At 40.6% G+C, this 19060-nt stretch overlaps 1 protein-coding gene across 4 annotated transcripts in view; it reads left to right on the top strand.

Moving 5' to 3' along the window:
• DENND5A (DENN domain containing 5A) overlaps nucleotides 1-19060 on the top strand; it is a 63145-nt gene that overhangs the window by 14249 nt on the left and 29836 nt on the right. For 2 of the 4 annotated variants that reach the window (XM_087921086.1, XM_087921088.1), the window contains exons 2-8: nucleotides 1155-1226; nucleotides 1753-1862; nucleotides 5053-5713; nucleotides 14411-14598; nucleotides 15305-15625; nucleotides 16821-17036; nucleotides 17982-18216. In XM_087921086.1, coding sequence (XP_087777212.1) covers nucleotides 1155-1226; nucleotides 1753-1862; nucleotides 5053-5713; nucleotides 14411-14598; nucleotides 15305-15625; nucleotides 16821-17036; nucleotides 17982-18216 — 1803 coding nt within the window. The remainder of the gene's footprint in view (nucleotides 1-1154; nucleotides 1227-1752; nucleotides 1863-5052; nucleotides 5714-14410; nucleotides 14599-15304; nucleotides 15626-16820; nucleotides 17037-17981; nucleotides 18217-19060) is intronic. The other 2 variants (XM_087921089.1, XM_087921087.1) reach the window with 1 other exon arrangement.

The following is a 19060-nucleotide window of genomic DNA, read 5'->3' as shown; positions in this document are numbered from 1 at the left end:
TTAGTACTTATTTATATGCCTTTTAAAGTACTATTTCCTTTTAGAGTTGCAAAAGAAATCATGATTTGGTTCAGGTTAATCCAGAAGAAGGTACAAACAAATGAGCAGTTGCAACAGTGTTGAAAAGAAGAGATGGGTGCATTCTGAATTCTAGAGAATTAACTAATTCTGCTAATAATATCTGTATGTATATTTATTTGGGCAGTTTACCTAGATCAAGGGTGGTCTACTGGTGGCCTTTAAATGTCAACATTTTCCAGAAGTTATTTGCTATTGTCTTCTTCTAGGACTGAGTGAGTGATTGCTTAAGGTCACCCAGCTGACTTTGGGCCTAATGCTGGACTAGAACTCACAGTTTCCCAAATTCTAATTTGGTATTTTAACCATAACATTAAACTGACTCTATAAAAACTGCAGGGAGTGTTCAGGTTGTTTCCAGGAGTCAACACTGACTAGAAGGTGCACGTATATAGTTTTCCTTTCCCCATAATTACATTGATTGCCCCAAACCATATATTCCAAAGGAGTACATTCCTTTAGTAATTTCAGCAACCAATTAGTTATAGCTGGGGGAATGAATGAGTTTTAATTTATCAGTTATCCTAGAACAAGGGTGTCTACTTTTGGACTTTAAATGTCAATGAGCTATAGGCTCCCCATACCACTTGCTAATCATGACTGCAGGGAGATGAAACTCAGCAAAAAGAGCAACAGGTTGCCCACACCTGACCTAGAATGCATTTTATAATTAATGATCTAAAGCAGGGGTCTCCAATCTTGGCCACTTTAAGACTTGTGGACTTCAATTCCCAGAATTCCTCAGCCAGCAGATTGGAGATCCCTGATCTAAAATTAATGCTCCATATTTAAAGTGAGTGTTTCTGTTACATAGCTAGCTGTTAAGAATGCAGCTGATTCTTTTGTAGAATATGTAGAACTTACAGCAGCTCACAGCATTCTGTGAATTCTATTAATTACTTCTTTTAGATATTACTTTGTCTAAACATATTCAGCATACATAGAGAAAATACAGTGGGATTAGACTTAGCAAATAGTGATTATTTATTGAGAATTTTTAAGAAATAGATTTGTAGACATATTAAATATTGACACTATTAAATTATAACACAGTGTTCTTTTTATTTGTTATATAGCATTATGCCAGTATATACAGGCCTCTAAAGCCCAAGATGGTGGTGGCCGTTTCATTTCAAGTTCAGCAGAAGGTAAAAACCAGGAGGAAAAATAATCAAAACTCTGGTTCATATTTCTTTTCTAATATTTCTGTCCCTTGACCATCTGTGCCTTCTAGATTTTCCTTCACAGAATTGTTTTATAACGGATGATGGATTCCAGCCTTATAAAAACCAAATAAAATTAAAATTGATGCTATGTATATTTAAACTTTTTGTTTAAGTTTTGCATCTTTTATCTGTGTGTGCTTTTCCTAACTAATTTTAATGTGGGAATCGGTTTTAAAATACAAATAAATATTTAAAATAAATGAAGTAGCTTGTGTTGCATTTATATAAGGAAAAGCACAACTAGGTAATTATATGCAAGGCACTTTTAATACTATAATTTCATTCTGCTTCCTTTTTGTTGCTAATCACTACTTTACATTTCCTGCTTCTATTAAAAGGACTAAATTCAAATATTTCTTTACTTCCTAATTATGTTCTTTCTAGCATCTACATTAATAAAGTTTGAATAAAAATACTGTGACTGATCATTTCTTTTTCAATTTTTCAGGCGAAAATTTTGAACAAACTCCATTAAGACGCACATTCAAGTCTAAAGTTTTGGCTCGTTATCCAGAAAATGTAGAATGGAATCCTTTTGATCAGGATGCCGTGGGAATGGTTAGTAATTTATATTTTTCATCTCATTTTTGCTCTGGAACCAATATGGTGTGGTACAGACTAAATTTTCTTTGCACATGCATCCCAAGGGCACATTTGGTTGTATAATTCAGCTCTTGGTTTTTTTTCACCTGCAAGTCATACTGAAGCACAAGAATCTAAATGGTTCGGGTATTTTCCCACATCATTATAGTTGTGCTTTTAAAGTTGTAGCAACATTTCGGCAGAATCTCATCTGCCATCATCTGCCATCATCAGAAGCCTGATGATGGCAGATGAGATTCGCCGAAACGTTGCTGCAACTTTAAAAGCACAAATATAATGACATGGAAAAATACCCAAACAAAGCTGAATACTATATATATATATATATATATATATATGTACACACACACACACACACACACACACACACACACACAGTATATATATATACAATATATATATATGTGGATCTTTAGTTGTTCGGGTTTTCTCCCGCGTAAGATTCAAGTATCTAGGCAACGTTTCGATGAAGTCTCATTCATCATCTTCAGGCTTCTGTCTCCGGCTCTGTGCTTCTCAGAGTAATGTGAGATTGCAGCTGCTTCCTCCTTTTAACTGCCAGTGGGGTGGGACTTGATTGGGTGGGGGCTTGGCTGTGTTCTGATTGGGTGGGGTTAGCCGTGTTCTGATTGGTTGGAGGCGTGTTCTGTTCAGGTGGGGGCTTGGTTGTGCTCAGGTTAGTCTTAGTTGCTGGGGATTTGAGCTGATGTGATCTTGCTGTTTGGCTTCTAGTACGTGGTCCTGCTGCATCTTCATAGTGGGTGTCGGTTTGCTTCATGTATGGCTCAGAGGGGTTTGAAGTGGGTAGTGATGCAGCTGCAGTGCAGCTTCTGGTCCATGGTCGTGTCTCATTTTCTGAATGGGTGGGAGTCTGTTTTCTATATGGAAGTGTGGTGGTGGCATCTTGTGTGGCTCTCATGGGTGTGGGTCTGGTGTCCTTCTTCATGTTAGGTACTGTCTGTTCATGAGGGCGGGTTTCCAAATGGCTGGAAGGCGGGAGGTGTCATCTCGTTTGTTCATGCTGTGTGGGCGTTTTTTTATCTCTATGGCTTCTCTGATTATTCTGCTGTTGAAGTGTTCGGTTTTGGCGATAGTTCTGGTATTTTTAAAATCAATTTCATGTCCTGTGGCTTTGAGGTGTTGGACCAGGGAAGAGGTCGTTTCTTCTTTTTTGATTTGATACCAATGAGAACACACCCCCACCCAATCAGAACACAGCCAAGCCCCCACCCAATCAAGTCCCACCCCCACTGGCAGTTAAAAGGAGGAAGCAGCTGCAATCTCACATTACTCTGAGAAGCACAGAGCCGGAGACAGAAGCCTGAAGATGATGAATGAGACTTCATCGAAACGTTGCCTAGATACTTCGAATCTTACGCGGGAGAAAACCCGAACAACCAAAGATCCACATACAAATACCCATGAGAACCTCAGAAAACAAAATATATATATATATATATATATATATATATATATATATATATATATATATATATATAAAATATTCACTACATTTTCAGAATTGTATGCACCTCTACATCATTTTCTAGATTCTGCTTCCATCCACATAAATTCAAACTGCCTTCTGTATCAACCATATCCACTTATCCAGTACTTAAACTATAACTGGGGTACAGAACATGTACCCTCAGGATTGCATATAGATTGCTAGCATTTGTTTTTCATCCCTTTGGATTCCCCAAGAATTAGAACAGGACCAGAAATTCCTAGGTGTATTTAAGATCCTGTTATTTAGTTTAATTTTAAATTAGATTTTAAATACCATCTGTTTTTCAAGACGTTTTAATAAAATAAAATATCTATTAAATAACAATGTAAGAATGAACACTCTTACATAAAATAAAGTAAAATGAAATAAAGATTTGTCTCCTCAATGATAGAAAATGGAGAAAGGGTGTCCCTTTAGAGATGCAAAATGGCATGTACATAAAGTCTTCAAAATCTTAACATCTAGTCCCAACTCTATCATTTCCCAATGATCTATTTGCAAGGTTTTTCTTCTTATCCATTTAAATGATAGAAAATTACTTTAGGGCACAACTATAGATGTTAACTATTGATGATAATGGGTTAGGATTCTGCAGTACTTATCCATTTCAGGGTTAAGAATTCAGTCCCTTATATATGAATGAAATAGATTTTTGTCTGGGTGCATGTCTGTGTAGCATATTCATCATGTTTATTTTTAATCTGTGGGAAAGCATTATGGTTTTTAGAGTGTTTTCTTTGTATTATAGCTAAGATAAGCACTTTGGTATTTTTACCAATATTTTAAATGTTGAAGTTTATTTTATTTGCACAGGAAAAAGAGAGAATTTGAAAAAAAATGCTTAAAATTAATATTTGTAAATTTTTTTGGGGGGGGGAGTTAAGACATTAGTGTGAATAAAATTCAGAATAGGAATTTTCAGGGTAGCTATATAGTTAAATCCATTAGTTTTAATATGTGGGAAATTAAATAGTGCTAATAAATGTGTTGGCCACAAATCTGTCTATTTTAAGAGGAACAAGTGTCCATTTACATTTCTCTGTAACGATGTTTTGTAGGCATTTTTAATAATTGGAATGATTTTGGATTCAAGATCTTATTTCCACTTTTTGACATTTTAAAGAATATATAAGGCTGTAGATTTGATCAAAAGAGGTTGTTCATGGGAATATGAATGTACTATTTTTCTACAACTCATTAAATCAGCTACCTGTCACTGATGAAACACAATTCTAATACCGTGCAGCATTTGTTCCCTTGAATGTACCAAAGCACCTCTTCTGAATTGAATCTAGAGTATTGCACAGTCCTATTCCAAGTGAAATCTAATGGTTTTGAACCTGAGCTGGTCCTTTGTTTATTTGAATTATATTGAGTGTGGTTTTTATAACTTCTTCAGTATCTTTACTCCTCTTGCACTATATCTCACAGTAGTTTGAAAGGTTTGGCTAATAAATTTGTGCAGAGGGTGTCTATAGACTGCAAATGGGAATGAGGAGATAGGAAAGCTTTCTTTCATGATTATGAACCACAGGAAGAAACATGAGATTCAAATCAATTTTAGTACTAAGAGTGAAAAATGTATTCAAGTAAGTGATTTTTTCTTTCTCCAACTTTCCTTTCTCTCTTGCCTAGCTATGCATGCCTAAAGGTTTGTCTTTCAAGACACAAGCTGATGCCAGAGAACCTCAGTTTCATTCATTCATCATTACACGTGAAGATGGATCACGGACATTTGGATTTTCTCTAACATTTTATGAGGAAGTTACCAGTAAGCAAATCTGTAGCGCAATGCAGACATTGTATCTCATGCACAATGCAGAATATGATATTCTTCATGCTCCATCCACCAATGATAAAGATAACCTTAGCACTATAGAGGATTGTAATGGTACCTCTGTATCAAAACTACAGCGATTTAACTCGTACGACATTAGTAGAGACACGCTCTATGTCTCTAAGTGTATTTGTCTGATCACTCCAATGTCTTTCATGAAGGCATGTAGGAAAGTGCTTGAACAACTCCACCAAGCTGTAACTTCACCTCAGCCACCACCATTACCATTGGAAAGCTTTATCTACAACATTCTATATGAAGTTCCTCTCCCTCCAGCAGGAAGATCTCTAAAGTTTTCAGGAGTTTATGGACCTATAATCTGCCAGAGGCCAAGCACCAATGAATTGCCATTATTTGATTTTCCAGTCAAAGATGTTTTTGAGTTACTTGGAGTGGAGAATATGCTTCAACTCTTCACCTGTGCTCTTTTGGAATTTCAGATACTGCTTTATTCACAACGTGAGTATAGCTGTTTTAAATTGAAAACGTTGGGCAAGTTCATAAAAATACTATATTATTATTATTGTTGTTATTGTATTGTCAGATTTGGCATTTTATCTGCTTGTCGAGTCCTTCCCAAAGACCTAGGATAGGCAGACGTTGTTCTTTGATTATGTTAAAGGCATCGTCACAGGAAGTGAAGTATTTTGTAATTGACTGGTGATGATTATTGTTGATTAGCTAGTCAGCCAGATGTTTAGATCAGATGTGGCAGTTTTATTCACCTTTTGAGTTCTTCCCAGGGAACAGGCAGATGTTATTTTTTGATGGTGTTAGAGGTATTGTCATAGGATATAAGCTGTTCCAAGTAAAGCTGCCTTTTGCAATTGACCAATGATGATTTTGTCAATGCCAATTTTGTTCAAGTGGTGCTACAGATGTTTTGGGATTACAGTCTAGGTACCTATCATTGTTGGTACTATCTCTGCTTTCTTTTGCTACAGACATTCTTCTATTTACAGGGATTTTTTGGTATTTTAAAATTTTTGCTCCAGTTCTTTGTCTTCTCTTCTATTGTCACCAAGCACTACAGCATCCACTATCCAGACTATTTAATCTTCCTTATCAATAATTGTTAAGTCTGGGATGCTTTGTGACAAGTGCTTGTCTGTTGGCATTCTAAAGTCACAGGTTATTTTAATTTCTTCATTTAGTTCAATTTGTCTGTTTGGTAATCCCACCAGTTCTTGCCTGTAGGCAAATGGCATTTGTGCAGATATTTGGTGGTTATTATTATTATATTTTTATCTCATCTTTTCAGTATATAATTCAAGTAGCGAAAATACTAATGCTACCTGCTGCAAGATAAGGGGCTAACAGAGAACTGCTAGCTTAAAGTCACTCAGCTGGCTTTCATGCCTAAGGCAGGCTTAAAATTCAGTCTCCTGGTTTCTAGGCCAGCATCTTAACCACTACACTAAACTGGTTCATCATTATGATGTATTGGTAGTGTACTCTTCTTTTCTCCTCCATGCTGCATCGAGAGCCCAGGATGGGTTGACTCCTTCCTATGACATCATTTAGCTGAGTACAGACTGGCTTTTATATCTTAGTACAAAGATATAAAAGCCAGCCCCCAGAAGATACCCCAGCTTTTGACTCAGTTCCTTTCAGTCTTTGAAAGTGTTCTGTTAGTTAGCACTCACCAGCGATCTTCAGTACCTTTTTTTCTTCGCTTCAAGCAGCTCCCAGGGAAGCTGCTCTTCCAGGAGAGCAGGGCTCTCTCTCCTGCAACGTTGCAAACAGCGTTGCCAGAGCGCTTATCAGGCAAGTTGGGCAGCATCTGTAGACTTCCCCCATGCCTGCGGTTTGAGCGGTCATAAAAAGCAATCGCAAACTGATAACAGCGTCAGCCAGCTGATCATGTGGCCAGAGGCTGCCCTTTCCTTTGCTGTCTTCGCTCGGGGCTCTTTATAGCCTAAGGAGCAATTCTTCAATCTCAGAGCCTGCTTCTTATAGTCAGTGGCCATCTTGGATTGAAGCCTTCCACCACGAGGTGAGCAGCCATTTTGTAAGCCCGGGGGCCAATTTATACCCTAGGGGCTTAATACAAAAAATTTACAGTTTCTTTCCATTGCAAGAGCCTTTTATTCTACTATGGAGCAAGATAAGAGTCAGGCAGAGCTTTCCCCCGCAGTGGAGCAGTCTCTTAAGCCCAATAAGAGAAAAAGACGTAGGCAACGCACCCAATCAGTCCAGAGGGAGGTGGCTGCTAAAATCAGAGCTAAGGCTCTAGCCCTTAAGAAAGCAACTCAGGCTGAATTGAGGGCAGAGAAGCGCAGACATGTGGCTCTAAAGAGGCAGTTCAACAGAACTATTCAACAGAAGGGAGTGCAACTACAGAATGTTTCAGGTGATACCCGTGGGCCCCAGCCAAGCCGTCCCTGGTGGGGGGGAAGTTATCTTGAGCCTTTCCATTCTCCATCCTGGTCTCCTGAGCCTTTGGCAGTACAATATGATCCTCAGGATATAAGCAGTTCTGGGCCTTATTTCCAACAGGCTTCTCCTCCCCCTCCCTCCAGGCCTCGAACCTCTTCTCAATCTAGGCCTGAAACCACCTTCACTCCCACAGCAGCGGGCCTTCTGCCTTCTGCCTCTACCTTTGAGCATAGACCAGGGAATATCCAAGATATTGTCTCATTGGCCATTAGGCAGGGATTGGCTGAAGGCTTCAAGCAAATTCTTCGACCTCTGGAAAGGGCTCAGGCCCTTCTCCCTTCTCAATCTGTTAGTTCCCTGCCTCATCACCCTGATTTAGGGAGAGACCTTTGACCAAAATCTTTCAGAGGAAGAGGACTCTCGCCCAGAACAGACATCCTCTGCATTAGTCTTCAATCCTTCTCTCTTCAGGCCATTACTCAGCAAGGCCTTGGTCACTGCCAAGCTGTCGCCAGAGGAAGTGGCTCCCGAGCCACAAGAAAATCCCTCTAGCCAGGGAGACTCACTCTTCTCCAAGCCTGTAGTGCATGCAGGGGTTTTGCCTTCTCCCACTTTGCTCCTGGACATGGTCAAGGAACAGTGCGCTTCCCCTTTGGCAGGTCTTTGCATGTCTTCTCTGGATAAGCATTTCTACAATGTCAGTGCAGCCCTGGACAATGCCCTGGCAGTGCCTTCTGTTGACATTCTGGCACTGCATGGGCTGTTCGGCCTTTAACAGCAGCACCCTTTTTTCACGCGGGCATCCATATGGTGGCTGCACCAACTCCAGATTAGATAGCCTACATCTGACCTTCGGTCTCACCAAGACCTTAATAAGATTATCGCAGTGGCGGAATTCACTGCAGATGCCACTCTCAATTCTGCCAAATTTGCATCTAGGGCCATGGCATCTTCAGTAGCAGCAAGAAGACTGTTATGGCTCAGAAATTGGCAGGCGGAGTCACGCCATAAATGGAAGCTGGCTTCAGTTCCATTTGCAGGCGATAAGCTTTTTGATGATGCTCTGGAACCTTATCGAAACCAGAGATAAACGTAAAATTCTCTCTTCCTCTAGGAAGAGAACTGACTATCGCCCAGCTCCTTATCACCCTCCTGCCTTTTGAGCGGAGACCTCATCCCTCTTCCTCCAGTCTCAGAGGCCATACTACCAATGCCAAGACCAACGTGCGGAAACATCTGGCAGGCAGCAACCTTCTACTGGTAAACAGCCCTTTCGGGGGTCTGGGGGTTGTTCCTTCTGTCACTCTAAGTAATCCCTCATTCTCCCCACCCTTCGGAGGTCGCCTAGCCTTCTTTGCCTCCAAATGGGAGGAGTCAACGACGGATGCCTGCGTGCTCAGCACTATTAGGTCAGGATTACAATTGGACTTCCAATGCCACCCCCAAAAGGGAACAGCTGGCCTGTCTCTCGGGACATTTCAAGGCAAGACCTCATGAAACAGGCCATTCAACACCTTCTTGAAATCCGAGCTATTTAACCTGTTCCCCCTCTCAACGGGGACGTGGGCTTTCCTCTCGTCTTTTCATCATTCCCAAAGCCTCAGGGGGGGGTGGCAAACCGTCCTGGATATAAAAATTCTCAACCAATTGGTAAAATATAGACAAATTAAAATGTAGACTCTGCATTCTATTTTAGAGAGCGTTCGGGAGGGCAATCTCCTCTCTTCCATTGATTTCACGGAGGCTTCTTCCACATCCCCTTTTGGCCTCATCATCGCCAGTTTCTCCGTTTCTGTTATCAGAATACCCATTACCAGTATCGAGCACTTCCCTTCGGCCTCTCATCGGCTCCAAGGGTCTTCACGAAGGTTCTGGCAGCATTGATGGCATCTCTGCGTTCTGTTCCCGTGAGGATACAATGCTACTGGGATGACATTTTGATTCTGTCCTTCTCCATCCATGCAGCCCATCGGGATCTGCAAATTACCCTGTCATATCTCCAGAGCCATGGATTTTTCCACTCCAGTCCACTCCAATGGTTCCTGCTTCCCTACCAACGAAGAGGAACCAGCCTCTCATCCATCAAGGTCCTGCTCCCGCCACAAATCCGGAGATGTCTCAATGGTGGCGTTCCCCGTTAATCTGGAAGGGACTCCCTTTCAGGGTCCCAGACAGGCTAGTGATCACTACCAATGCCAGTCTTCTGGATTGGGATTCCCATATGCAGGGCCAGATAGCTCAGGGCATTTGGTCCAGACCCTTCCCATAAATTGGCTAGAGCTCAGAGCCATTTTTCTGGCTCTCAAGCATTTCAGGCAATCAGTGACCGGCTCTCGTGATCTAGTCCTTATGGACAACATGGCTGCAAAGGCTCATGTCAACCGGCAAGGGTGGACAAGGTCCAAAGCCCTCATGAGAGAGGCTCTACGGTTGGGGTTATGGGCAGAGTTGTTGTCGATCTCGGCGGACCACATCTCCAGGGTCGACAACTCCCAGGCTGACTGGCTCAGCAGGAGCCTAGTCGACCAGGCAGAATAGTCCATTCCTCTGTCTCTGTTCAGGGATCTTTCCCTCAGATTTGGAACACCAGAGGTGGATCTCTTCTCCACTCCTCAAATCGCCCAAGTCACCAGATTCTTCACCAGGTTTCCTTGCCAGTTTCCTTGCCAGGGAGTGGAGGGGACTCTTCGGTGCAGATGACCCAAGGGTCTCCTCTACACCTTTTCCCCCGCTTCCCATCATTCCAGCAGTAATTTGGAAGATGTTGGAGGAACGTGCGGAGCTCCTCCTCCTGGCACCTTATTAGCCAAGGACGCCCTGGTTTGCAGACCTGGTCAACCTATCGGTGGCTTCTCCTTGGAGGATCCCAGCCCATCTAATCTCCCATCACCAGGGGGCTCTGCTCCACCCAGAGCCCCAGTAGTTCAAGCTGACTGCGTGGCACTTGAGTGGCAGTGGCTAGAGGAGGCTGATCTTCCAGAAAGGGTCATTCTCACTATCCTGGCGTCTCGCAAACCTTCTACAAGGCGCATATATGATGCCAGCTGGAAGGCTTTTTCCTTATGGTGCCTCAGGGAGGGTCTTTTCCTGCTTCAGCCCAGTTGGCAGAAGTTCTTAGCTTCCTTCAGCATGGGCTGGAGAAAGGTTTGGCCCCCAACACCTTATGCAGGCAGGTTGCGGCCCTCTCCTCGGTCCTTTCACGGGGGTTCGCTTCCTTCCTTATCCCATCACACTTCAGTCAGGAGGTTTTTGAAAGGGGCTTCCAACCTGCACCCTCCAGTGGTTCACAGATATCCTTCCTGGGACCTTCATATGGTCCTTAATGCCCTTACAAAGCCCCCCTTTTCACCCCTCTAGAACAGTGTCTCTCCATTTCCTGACTCTGAAGGTAGTGTTCCTTGTTGCCATCACTTCTGCCAGGAGGGTTTCCGAGCTTGCTGCGCTTTCCATCAGACAGGACCTTTGTTCCTTTCACGATGATAGGGTTGTTCTTCGTCTGGACCCCTCATTTATTCCAAAGGTTAACACCTGGTTTCACAGGTCCCAGGACATTGTTTTGCCTGACTTCTGTCCTCTCCCACACCATGACTTAGAGCGGCAGTGGCACACACTAGACGTAAGAAGGGCTCTTAGAATATACATTAAGCGCACTTCCCCCTTCAGGAAGTCGGAAGCCATGTTTGTTTCCTTTTTCCCTTCTCACTTGGGGCACAAGGCCTCTTCTCCTACTATTAGCAGGTGGGGCAGGTCTTGCATTGAGCAGGCCTACAAAGCTGTAGCCCTTCTGGTTCCCCGAGGTCTGACAATGCACTCTACCAGAAGCGCGGCCACTTCTGCTGCCTGGGTGACCCAAGCATCCTTGGAGGATTGTTGTGCGGCCACGTGGACATCCCTGTCTCCTTTCATCAAACACTACTATCTGGATGCTTTTGTCTTGGTGACTGCAGCCTTTGGCAGACAGGTGCTTCAACGAGTGGTTCCACAGTCGGTATGATGAGCCAGAAGAGGACCCGCCCCTGGACATGCAAGCTTTGGTCTGTCCCATCCTGGGCTCTCAATGCAGCATGGAGGAGAATGGGCGTTGGTAGACGTTACCATGAACACCCTTTCTATCTATGCTGCGAGAGAGCCCAGCCCCTCCCTTGATTCCTCTGGAGAGGGTAAGACATATTTCTGTATTTATTTTGGGATTTCAGAGACACTTTTCAGTCTGTCAAGTATCTTCGCCAAAGCTGGGGTCTCTCCCGGGGCTGGCTTTTATATCTTAGTACAGACTCAGCTAAATGACATCATAGGAAGGAGTCCACCCATCCTGGACTCTCTCGCAGCATAGATAGAAAGGGCATTCAGGGTAACTTCTACCAACGCCCATTTTGTATTATAATAAAGATTTCAGTAGAAAAGTAAATGAGAGTGTTTCAGGTAGATGCAATATTGATGCCCAAACATTGAACTAATAAATAGGTGGGGTGTGCAAAAATATTTGGAGGGGTTCTTCATTTTGACACCAGTCCTCATGAAAATGTTACTCTTTTGCCCCATATGCATGCTTCGATATTATAAGATTCTGAAGGTTTTCCAAAGTTATTTGAAAGTTGTGTATGTGTGTTTTCTATTTCTTAGTTTTGTTTTATTGGCTTCCAGTAAACGAGTGGTCCCAAATGAGAAAGTGTAATTGGTAGTTTTATTTTTTGCCTTTTTTTACCAAACACAAAATAAAGACTTGAACTTAACTCTGAGCAGCTACTTAGACTATGTATATTTTATCATGCTTCACTTGAAAGGGAAAAGGCTGTTTTCCATGAATATTGAAAATAATCCAATAGCACAAGATATGGCTTTAATTCAAAGGCACAAGATATGGCTTTATTCCTTGCCCTGCTTCATGCTTAAGCAGAAAAAAACAAACAGAAAAAGTCTACCAAACCAATATAGTCATAATTTAAAAGCATGCAAACTAATTCTCAAAGCAAATATCTGCATAATAATGTGTTCATTTTGCTAGATTCTGTATTGAAAAAAGTATTTAACCAAATATATATTGCATAATTGGTAACTTCTGTGCAAATGTCTACAGATAATATTTGGCTGCTGTTATGATGTTGTACATCTGCTTTATCAAAGTCTCAGCCAGTAGCAACATCTGGGAGATCCCTGGGGGTTACCAGGTCTATAGCTCAGCTGGGAAGTTGAAAAAACATCTCAGAAGAAAGTTATGTCTAATGATTTCCATATTATTATCATCAATAAACATATTCTTAAAAGTGATATGTTGAGAATGCTACATCAGAGATGTTGTTGCTAGCCTCACCGCGTCCTCTGAGCTGAGCCCCGCCGAATCAACGCCTCTGCCTGATGCCCGTGCCACTGCAGCGTTTGGAGCTGCCAGCGCATTTGGAGATGCATGGGGACGGGGACCGGCTGGGCGAGGGGTGGAAAGGATGGACGGCTTCGGGCTCTCTCCGCTGGACCCACCAGCCAGGGAAGCAGCACTGCTGTTGCCTCGCCTCCCTGTCCATGGATGGGTGGGTGCTATCACTGCCTCGGGCAGCCTCTGCTGGTGGTCCCTTCGGGTTCGGTCTGGAGGGACTTGGGAAGGAAGCCAAGCTCAGGTCGGCCTGGCTCTTTTGCTTGGCAGGCGGGCGTGTACCTGCGGCTTGCTTTCCCAGGTCTGCCCAGCTGGCACGGCCCTGGTGGGATGAGCAGAGGGCCCGGTGGGGAGGTGCTCGCTGCCTTGGTGAGAGCTCCGTCGCCGGGCAGGAGGGCCCGCCTGTCAGCTGCGCTGGGCGCCCCAGGCAAAGCTCTTTGCGCTCTGCCCGGTGCCAGGCAGGGATGGCGGCTGGGCGTTTCTCCCAGGGTGGGCCGATCCTGCGCTATGGCACTGGGAGATTCACCTCCCCACGTGGGGTTGGGCTGTCCTCTCGGGCAGGGGAGGCTTTGTCATACTGGTAGTAGGGTGTTGTTTTTAAAAGAATTGGCTTTGCCTTCAAAGGCAAAAGGAAGGTGGCAACAAGAGCGCCTGAAGCCTAGTGTCTCCACTGGGCTCTGGTTGCAGGGAGGAGCCTTGGCTGGCCGTGCGTGGCTGCGCCAAACGCCGCGGTGTTGCTCTAAATGCCACAGCAGCACGGGAGAAGGAAAAGCAACGGTGGTGGAAGGTCTTCCGAAACGAAGTGCCCCACCAACGCCACGGTCAACATCCAACCCATCGCTGCCCGCCCACCCGAGGATGCAAGGAGGGGGGAATTAAGTCACCCCCGAAAAGACGGCCTAGCCATTTTTTCAGGGGTAAAAAAAAATAAGGCCCGGCCTTATTTTGTGAGAAACATGGTATTAAAAAACCCCAGAGGGTATGACTTAATCCACTGAAATTAAAATACCTCATAGGGGATTCTATGGATTTGACAGGGGATTCTATGGATTTGACCGTTATCCCTTCACCCTGCTGGTATACTTGCAATACAATAGGAGTTAAGAGAAATAAAAATAGTCTGTCTTCATTCAGTACAAGTAAATATAAAAATAGCATCTTCATTCTATGCAGCATTTTAAAGAAAAATACATATTATTCATAATTTAGATTATATAATAAATGTATATTATACATATTGTGTGTGTGTGTGTGTGTGTGTGTGTGTATTTTTGTGTGTGTGTGTTTGTGTGTGTGTATAGATACTATTTGTTACCTAGTAGTTAGTGAATAAAGGCTCTAAGTTTGTGCCAATCAAATTTTGGGGATAATTTTTCAAGGGATTGTTTTCAATTGATCTGCTTTTTTAGATTACCAGAGGCTGATGACAGTGGCAGAGACAATCACAGCACTGATGTTTCCGTTCCAATGGCAGCATGTCTATGTTCCCATCCTTCCGGCCTCTCTTCTACATTTTCTAGATGCTCCTGTCCCATATTTAATGGGATTGCACTCTAATGGGCTTGACGACCGGTCTAAATTGGAGCTCCCTCAAGAGGTGAGAAAAAAATTATCAAGCTTAATTTCACTGCCTCTTCAAAGTTACAAAAAACGAATGTGGAATTAATTTCAAATCTATTCTTGCTGTGTGGGCATGAGTCTTTAGAAGAAGGGTGATAGCTTAGCTTACCAAGGGAGGAAATGCCTTGTAAGCAGAATCACCACTCATTTATTCTTTCCTCAACTTTTTCAAAGCCTATTTGCTTAATAGGACAACTGCTCCTATGATTAACTTATGGCTTATCAATATATTAGGAGGAATTAAAGTTTATTTTTCTCTCTGTTGCTCTAAATAGATGGAGGGGAAAAAACAGCCAGATAGTATACTGCTGTCATTATGCAATTGGAAATCACTGTGGAAGGGTGAACTGGGAATACTTAAATGTTTTTGCAACAAGGGAAATATCTATTTTTATATTGAGTATGCAATACCTGTGATCCTTTAGATCAGTGGTCCTCACTGTGGGCCAGATTTCTAGATATAATTATAATAATCATGTCAACAACTAAGAGGCTAGTCACAGAGGTATATGAGGAGGGTCATTAAGAAAAAGATGGTTGCATTGTTTTACCTTATTTTTGTTATTAAATTTCCATGTCTTTCACAAAATAAAAACAGAGTATGCATATTTCAAACAGATGTTCCTAAATATTTAACCTCTGCTTATGATTACTCTTATCTCTCTTCTTACTTTAATTTTTAGGCAAATTTGTGTTTTGTGGATATAGACAACCATTATGTTGAGTTGCCAGAAGACTTGCCTCAATTTCCAAATAAACTTGAATTCATTCAGGAAGTCTCTGAAGTACTTATGGCTTTTGGGATTCCACCTGAGGGAAACCTACATTGTAATGAAAGTGCCTCCAAGATGATGAAAAGTCTCAGGACCTGTGACATAGTCTCTGATAAGAGAAATGGCAATTTAGGAGGACCAACTATGAATACTTATGAACTACTGAAAGAAAATGAAACCCTAGCAAGACTGCAAGCGCTTGTTAAAAGAACAGGAGTTAGTCTAGAAAAGGTAAATTGCATAATAGTTACGGAAGTTCTGTAACAATACATGCATGATTGATGTAGGATTGTTTGGAAATTTTATCTTGCACTAACAGCAACATCCTTGGTGGTTATATGATTGTTTTAAATCAATCAGTCAATCTCTGGGCAGGGAGTCAGAAAAGCAAGTTGATTATTGTGACAACGGAGACAAAGTCCTGCTCATGTTGTGTATGTGTTGACATTGCACATGTGCACAAAGAAGCAAAGCTTTGATCAGCCAGCTGCAATTGCTGCCTTGCTTTTTTTTTTTTTTTTGATCCACCCCCTCCCCTCATGGGCACTGGTAGTTAATTAACTTTATTCCCAGTCCAGCTATATACTGTCTACTGCACTTAAAAGCTTGATACCTACAAAGATAATAATGAGATTGTTTCATTAATTTGGCAAGCATTTTCTCACCAAGTTTTCGGGGTGTTTTCCTCCTAATTTTTGTTCTAATTTGTCAGTGGTTAGGTACCAGTTAACTATTTCTTAGATGTTGACACACAAAAGGGTGTTTTTCTGATATGTCAATTTTTCCCTTTTATTTGTTCATTATACTATTAAGGAGTAATTGTATAACAGTTATAATGGCACATTTTGGTGCTAAATAACCTGTGGTATAATTGATAATGTATACTGTTTTCTCCATATAGTACATCTTACTTTTATATTTTTGGGGATATCCATGGATAAATATAAGGGGGTAAACAACAATGCACATGACTTGTCATCATGCAAATACCACAATTTACATACCTGGCTCAGATATCAGGATAATTTAAAGAAAGGGGCCAGACAAGGAGAAAAATTTGAATTGATACTACTGATTAAAATTGCTTGCCTATAATATGTGGTCCCTGATATCAACTAACCTCTGTCACATATTCTCACATACTCAAACACAGACACATTTTTCTTCCCTCCTTCTAGCAGGAATATGAGTATGAGGATCTAAATAATTTGTAAAGACAATTTTCCCTGGACTCTATTTTTAATCATGTATATAAAGTGCTAATCTATTGTACATAGATGCAGTTACTTTATATTTTGCCTCACAATAAAACAATGGAGTACTATCTGGTAAAGCTCTTGACTTTTCAGTTTAAGTAGCACATACACATTTTGATTCCTCAAGATAGTAAAGCTGAACCACTGTGTGAACATTTCCTTCCTTAAAGGTTGAATTTCGAGAAGAGATGAGTAGCAAGAAGGATCTGAAAATGCAGTGTGACGAAGAAGAATTAAAGATTTACCAGCTCAACATTCAAATACGGGAAGTTTTTGCAAATCGTTTCACTCAGATGTTTGCAGATTATGAAGTATTTGTTATTCAGCCCAGTCAGGACAAAGAGTCGTGGTTCAGTAATAGAGAACAGATGCAGAACTTTGATAAAGTGAGTATGAAAATACATATTCTTAAAATGAGGAAGATAATTTATACAAGTTCACGGCAAATCTATATACTATAGCTTGTAAAAGTGGAAATAGGAGATCTAAAATGGGGCACAGAAAGATTATTTAAACAATTCTTGAAAACAACCATTGATACATTTAATTTTCATAAGAGCCATGTGATAAATTGTGAGTAGCTATGCCTTATGAACAATAAGAAATGGTGATTGTTCAGATGAATCACAATCTATATATTGCTACAAATTATAGCTTGTTTAGGGTGTTTTGTTTCTTTCTGATACTACTCATGATAGTAAATATATTATTAAGATTTGAGGAAAATATACTTATTTAATGGCTATATTTGATGTAAATATATTTGATATTTTCTGTATTAGTTGTCATGGTCACATTCAGAAGGCTGATATGAAAACATGATGGCTTTAAAGTATTTTTCTTCTAATATTAATTCCCTTCTTCTTTGTATATTGTTGAATTCCTGAAATGTCACAACATTTTAAAGAAAGAGATCAAAGATGGATATAAGATTCATGTTTGAAATCTTTGAGAGTCCCTGCTACTAACTAAATCTGATTTCATTTGAAGCAGCTTTTCCTGCATGTACAGTTTGGCACAGGAATTCTTCCAACAAAATAGAGAGATAAGTGCAGGTGTATTGTTATATTTTCCATTAATTAAAAATTGATCTAGTAATTGAATCCTATAGTATAGCTGTTTCCAAAAGTTTATGATTTTCAATTTTTCCTAAGAATTATACAATTCTAGGAGTTGGAAAAACATAGAATCTTTAATGTTTTTCAGAATGTATTGTAGTAGAATATGATAAAATAGAAAATAACTTTAGATGAATGAAAACATTCATGTCATTTTTTAAAAAAACAATTACAATTTAAAGAAACATAAATACTGTTTCTTTCATTTTTTAGGCATCCTTCTTGTCTGATCAGCCAGAACCTTATTTGCCTTTCCTCTCGAGATTTTTGGAGACGCAGATGTTTGCTTCTTTTATTGACAACAAGATTATGTGTCATGATGGAGAGGATAAAGATCCTATCTTGAGAGTGTTTGATTTTAGAGTTGATAAAATAAGATTGTTAAATGTTCGAACACCAACTTTGCGCACATCCATGTATCAAAAATGCAGTACCATTGATGAAGCTGGTAAGAGTTGCAAATTTTAATTCTTATTTAAATAAATGTAAAAGGTACAGGAAACTAGTGATATACTAGCTACCAACTTAGCTACTACTCACTTATGTGTATCTAAAATACAACTGAAGCAGCATTTTAAAATGATAAATAGGGTAAGCAAGAGTTTAGAAAATAAAAAATTAAAATTAAAACAGGTAACAAATGAAAATGTACCTGAAAATAATTTATACCTATATCATTTATTAAATCTTTCTAGTCATTCTACTGGAGGTTCCTTGAATAGCTACCTTTATCCAATTACAGAACAATTATTAATTTTATCAATATTGTTATCACAGTCTCTCATTATTTATTATTTTCATTCAGTACTTGTACTTTCTCTTCCTGCAGTCACTATGCTTTCACTAGTTTATTTCATTATTTCCTTTTCTTTGATACATTTTAATGATTTAATGATCCATTACCATCACATAGTTGTTCCATATCCAGAAGCCATCACAACCTTTATATCCTTCAGTAAAACTTAAATATTTAATCATAAATAATGAAGTCAGTCATGCTTTAAGATTTATTTCCTTTCTTTTCCATATAGAGACATGAATAAGCTAATTATTAAACCATGTATTTGAAACAAAGAGACTTTGTCTAAGCAACTATTCACAAAAATCACCATTCACATTTGTTCTTAGCCTCAGCCCAGTCAATTTTTCTGTACTTTCTTGCCTAATCACTAAGTAAAGTATTTTTTTTTCTCCTGGATAATATTCATTCAGAATGTTGCATAGTTTCCTCCAGCTTACCCTGGATCTACCATTATTACTATTTTTTGGAATGTAGCATGTAGGTTTCACAA

Source organism: Pseudonaja textilis, chromosome 1 (assembly GCF_049901715.1).
Source record: "Pseudonaja textilis isolate UNSWEBS1 chromosome 1, rPseTex1.2, whole genome shotgun sequence".
In the NCBI taxonomy this organism is placed as follows: Eukaryota; Metazoa; Chordata; class Lepidosauria; order Squamata; family Elapidae; genus Pseudonaja; species Pseudonaja textilis.
Note: the sequence above shows the minus strand (reverse complement) of the source record. Positions and strands in the feature narration are given on the sequence as shown.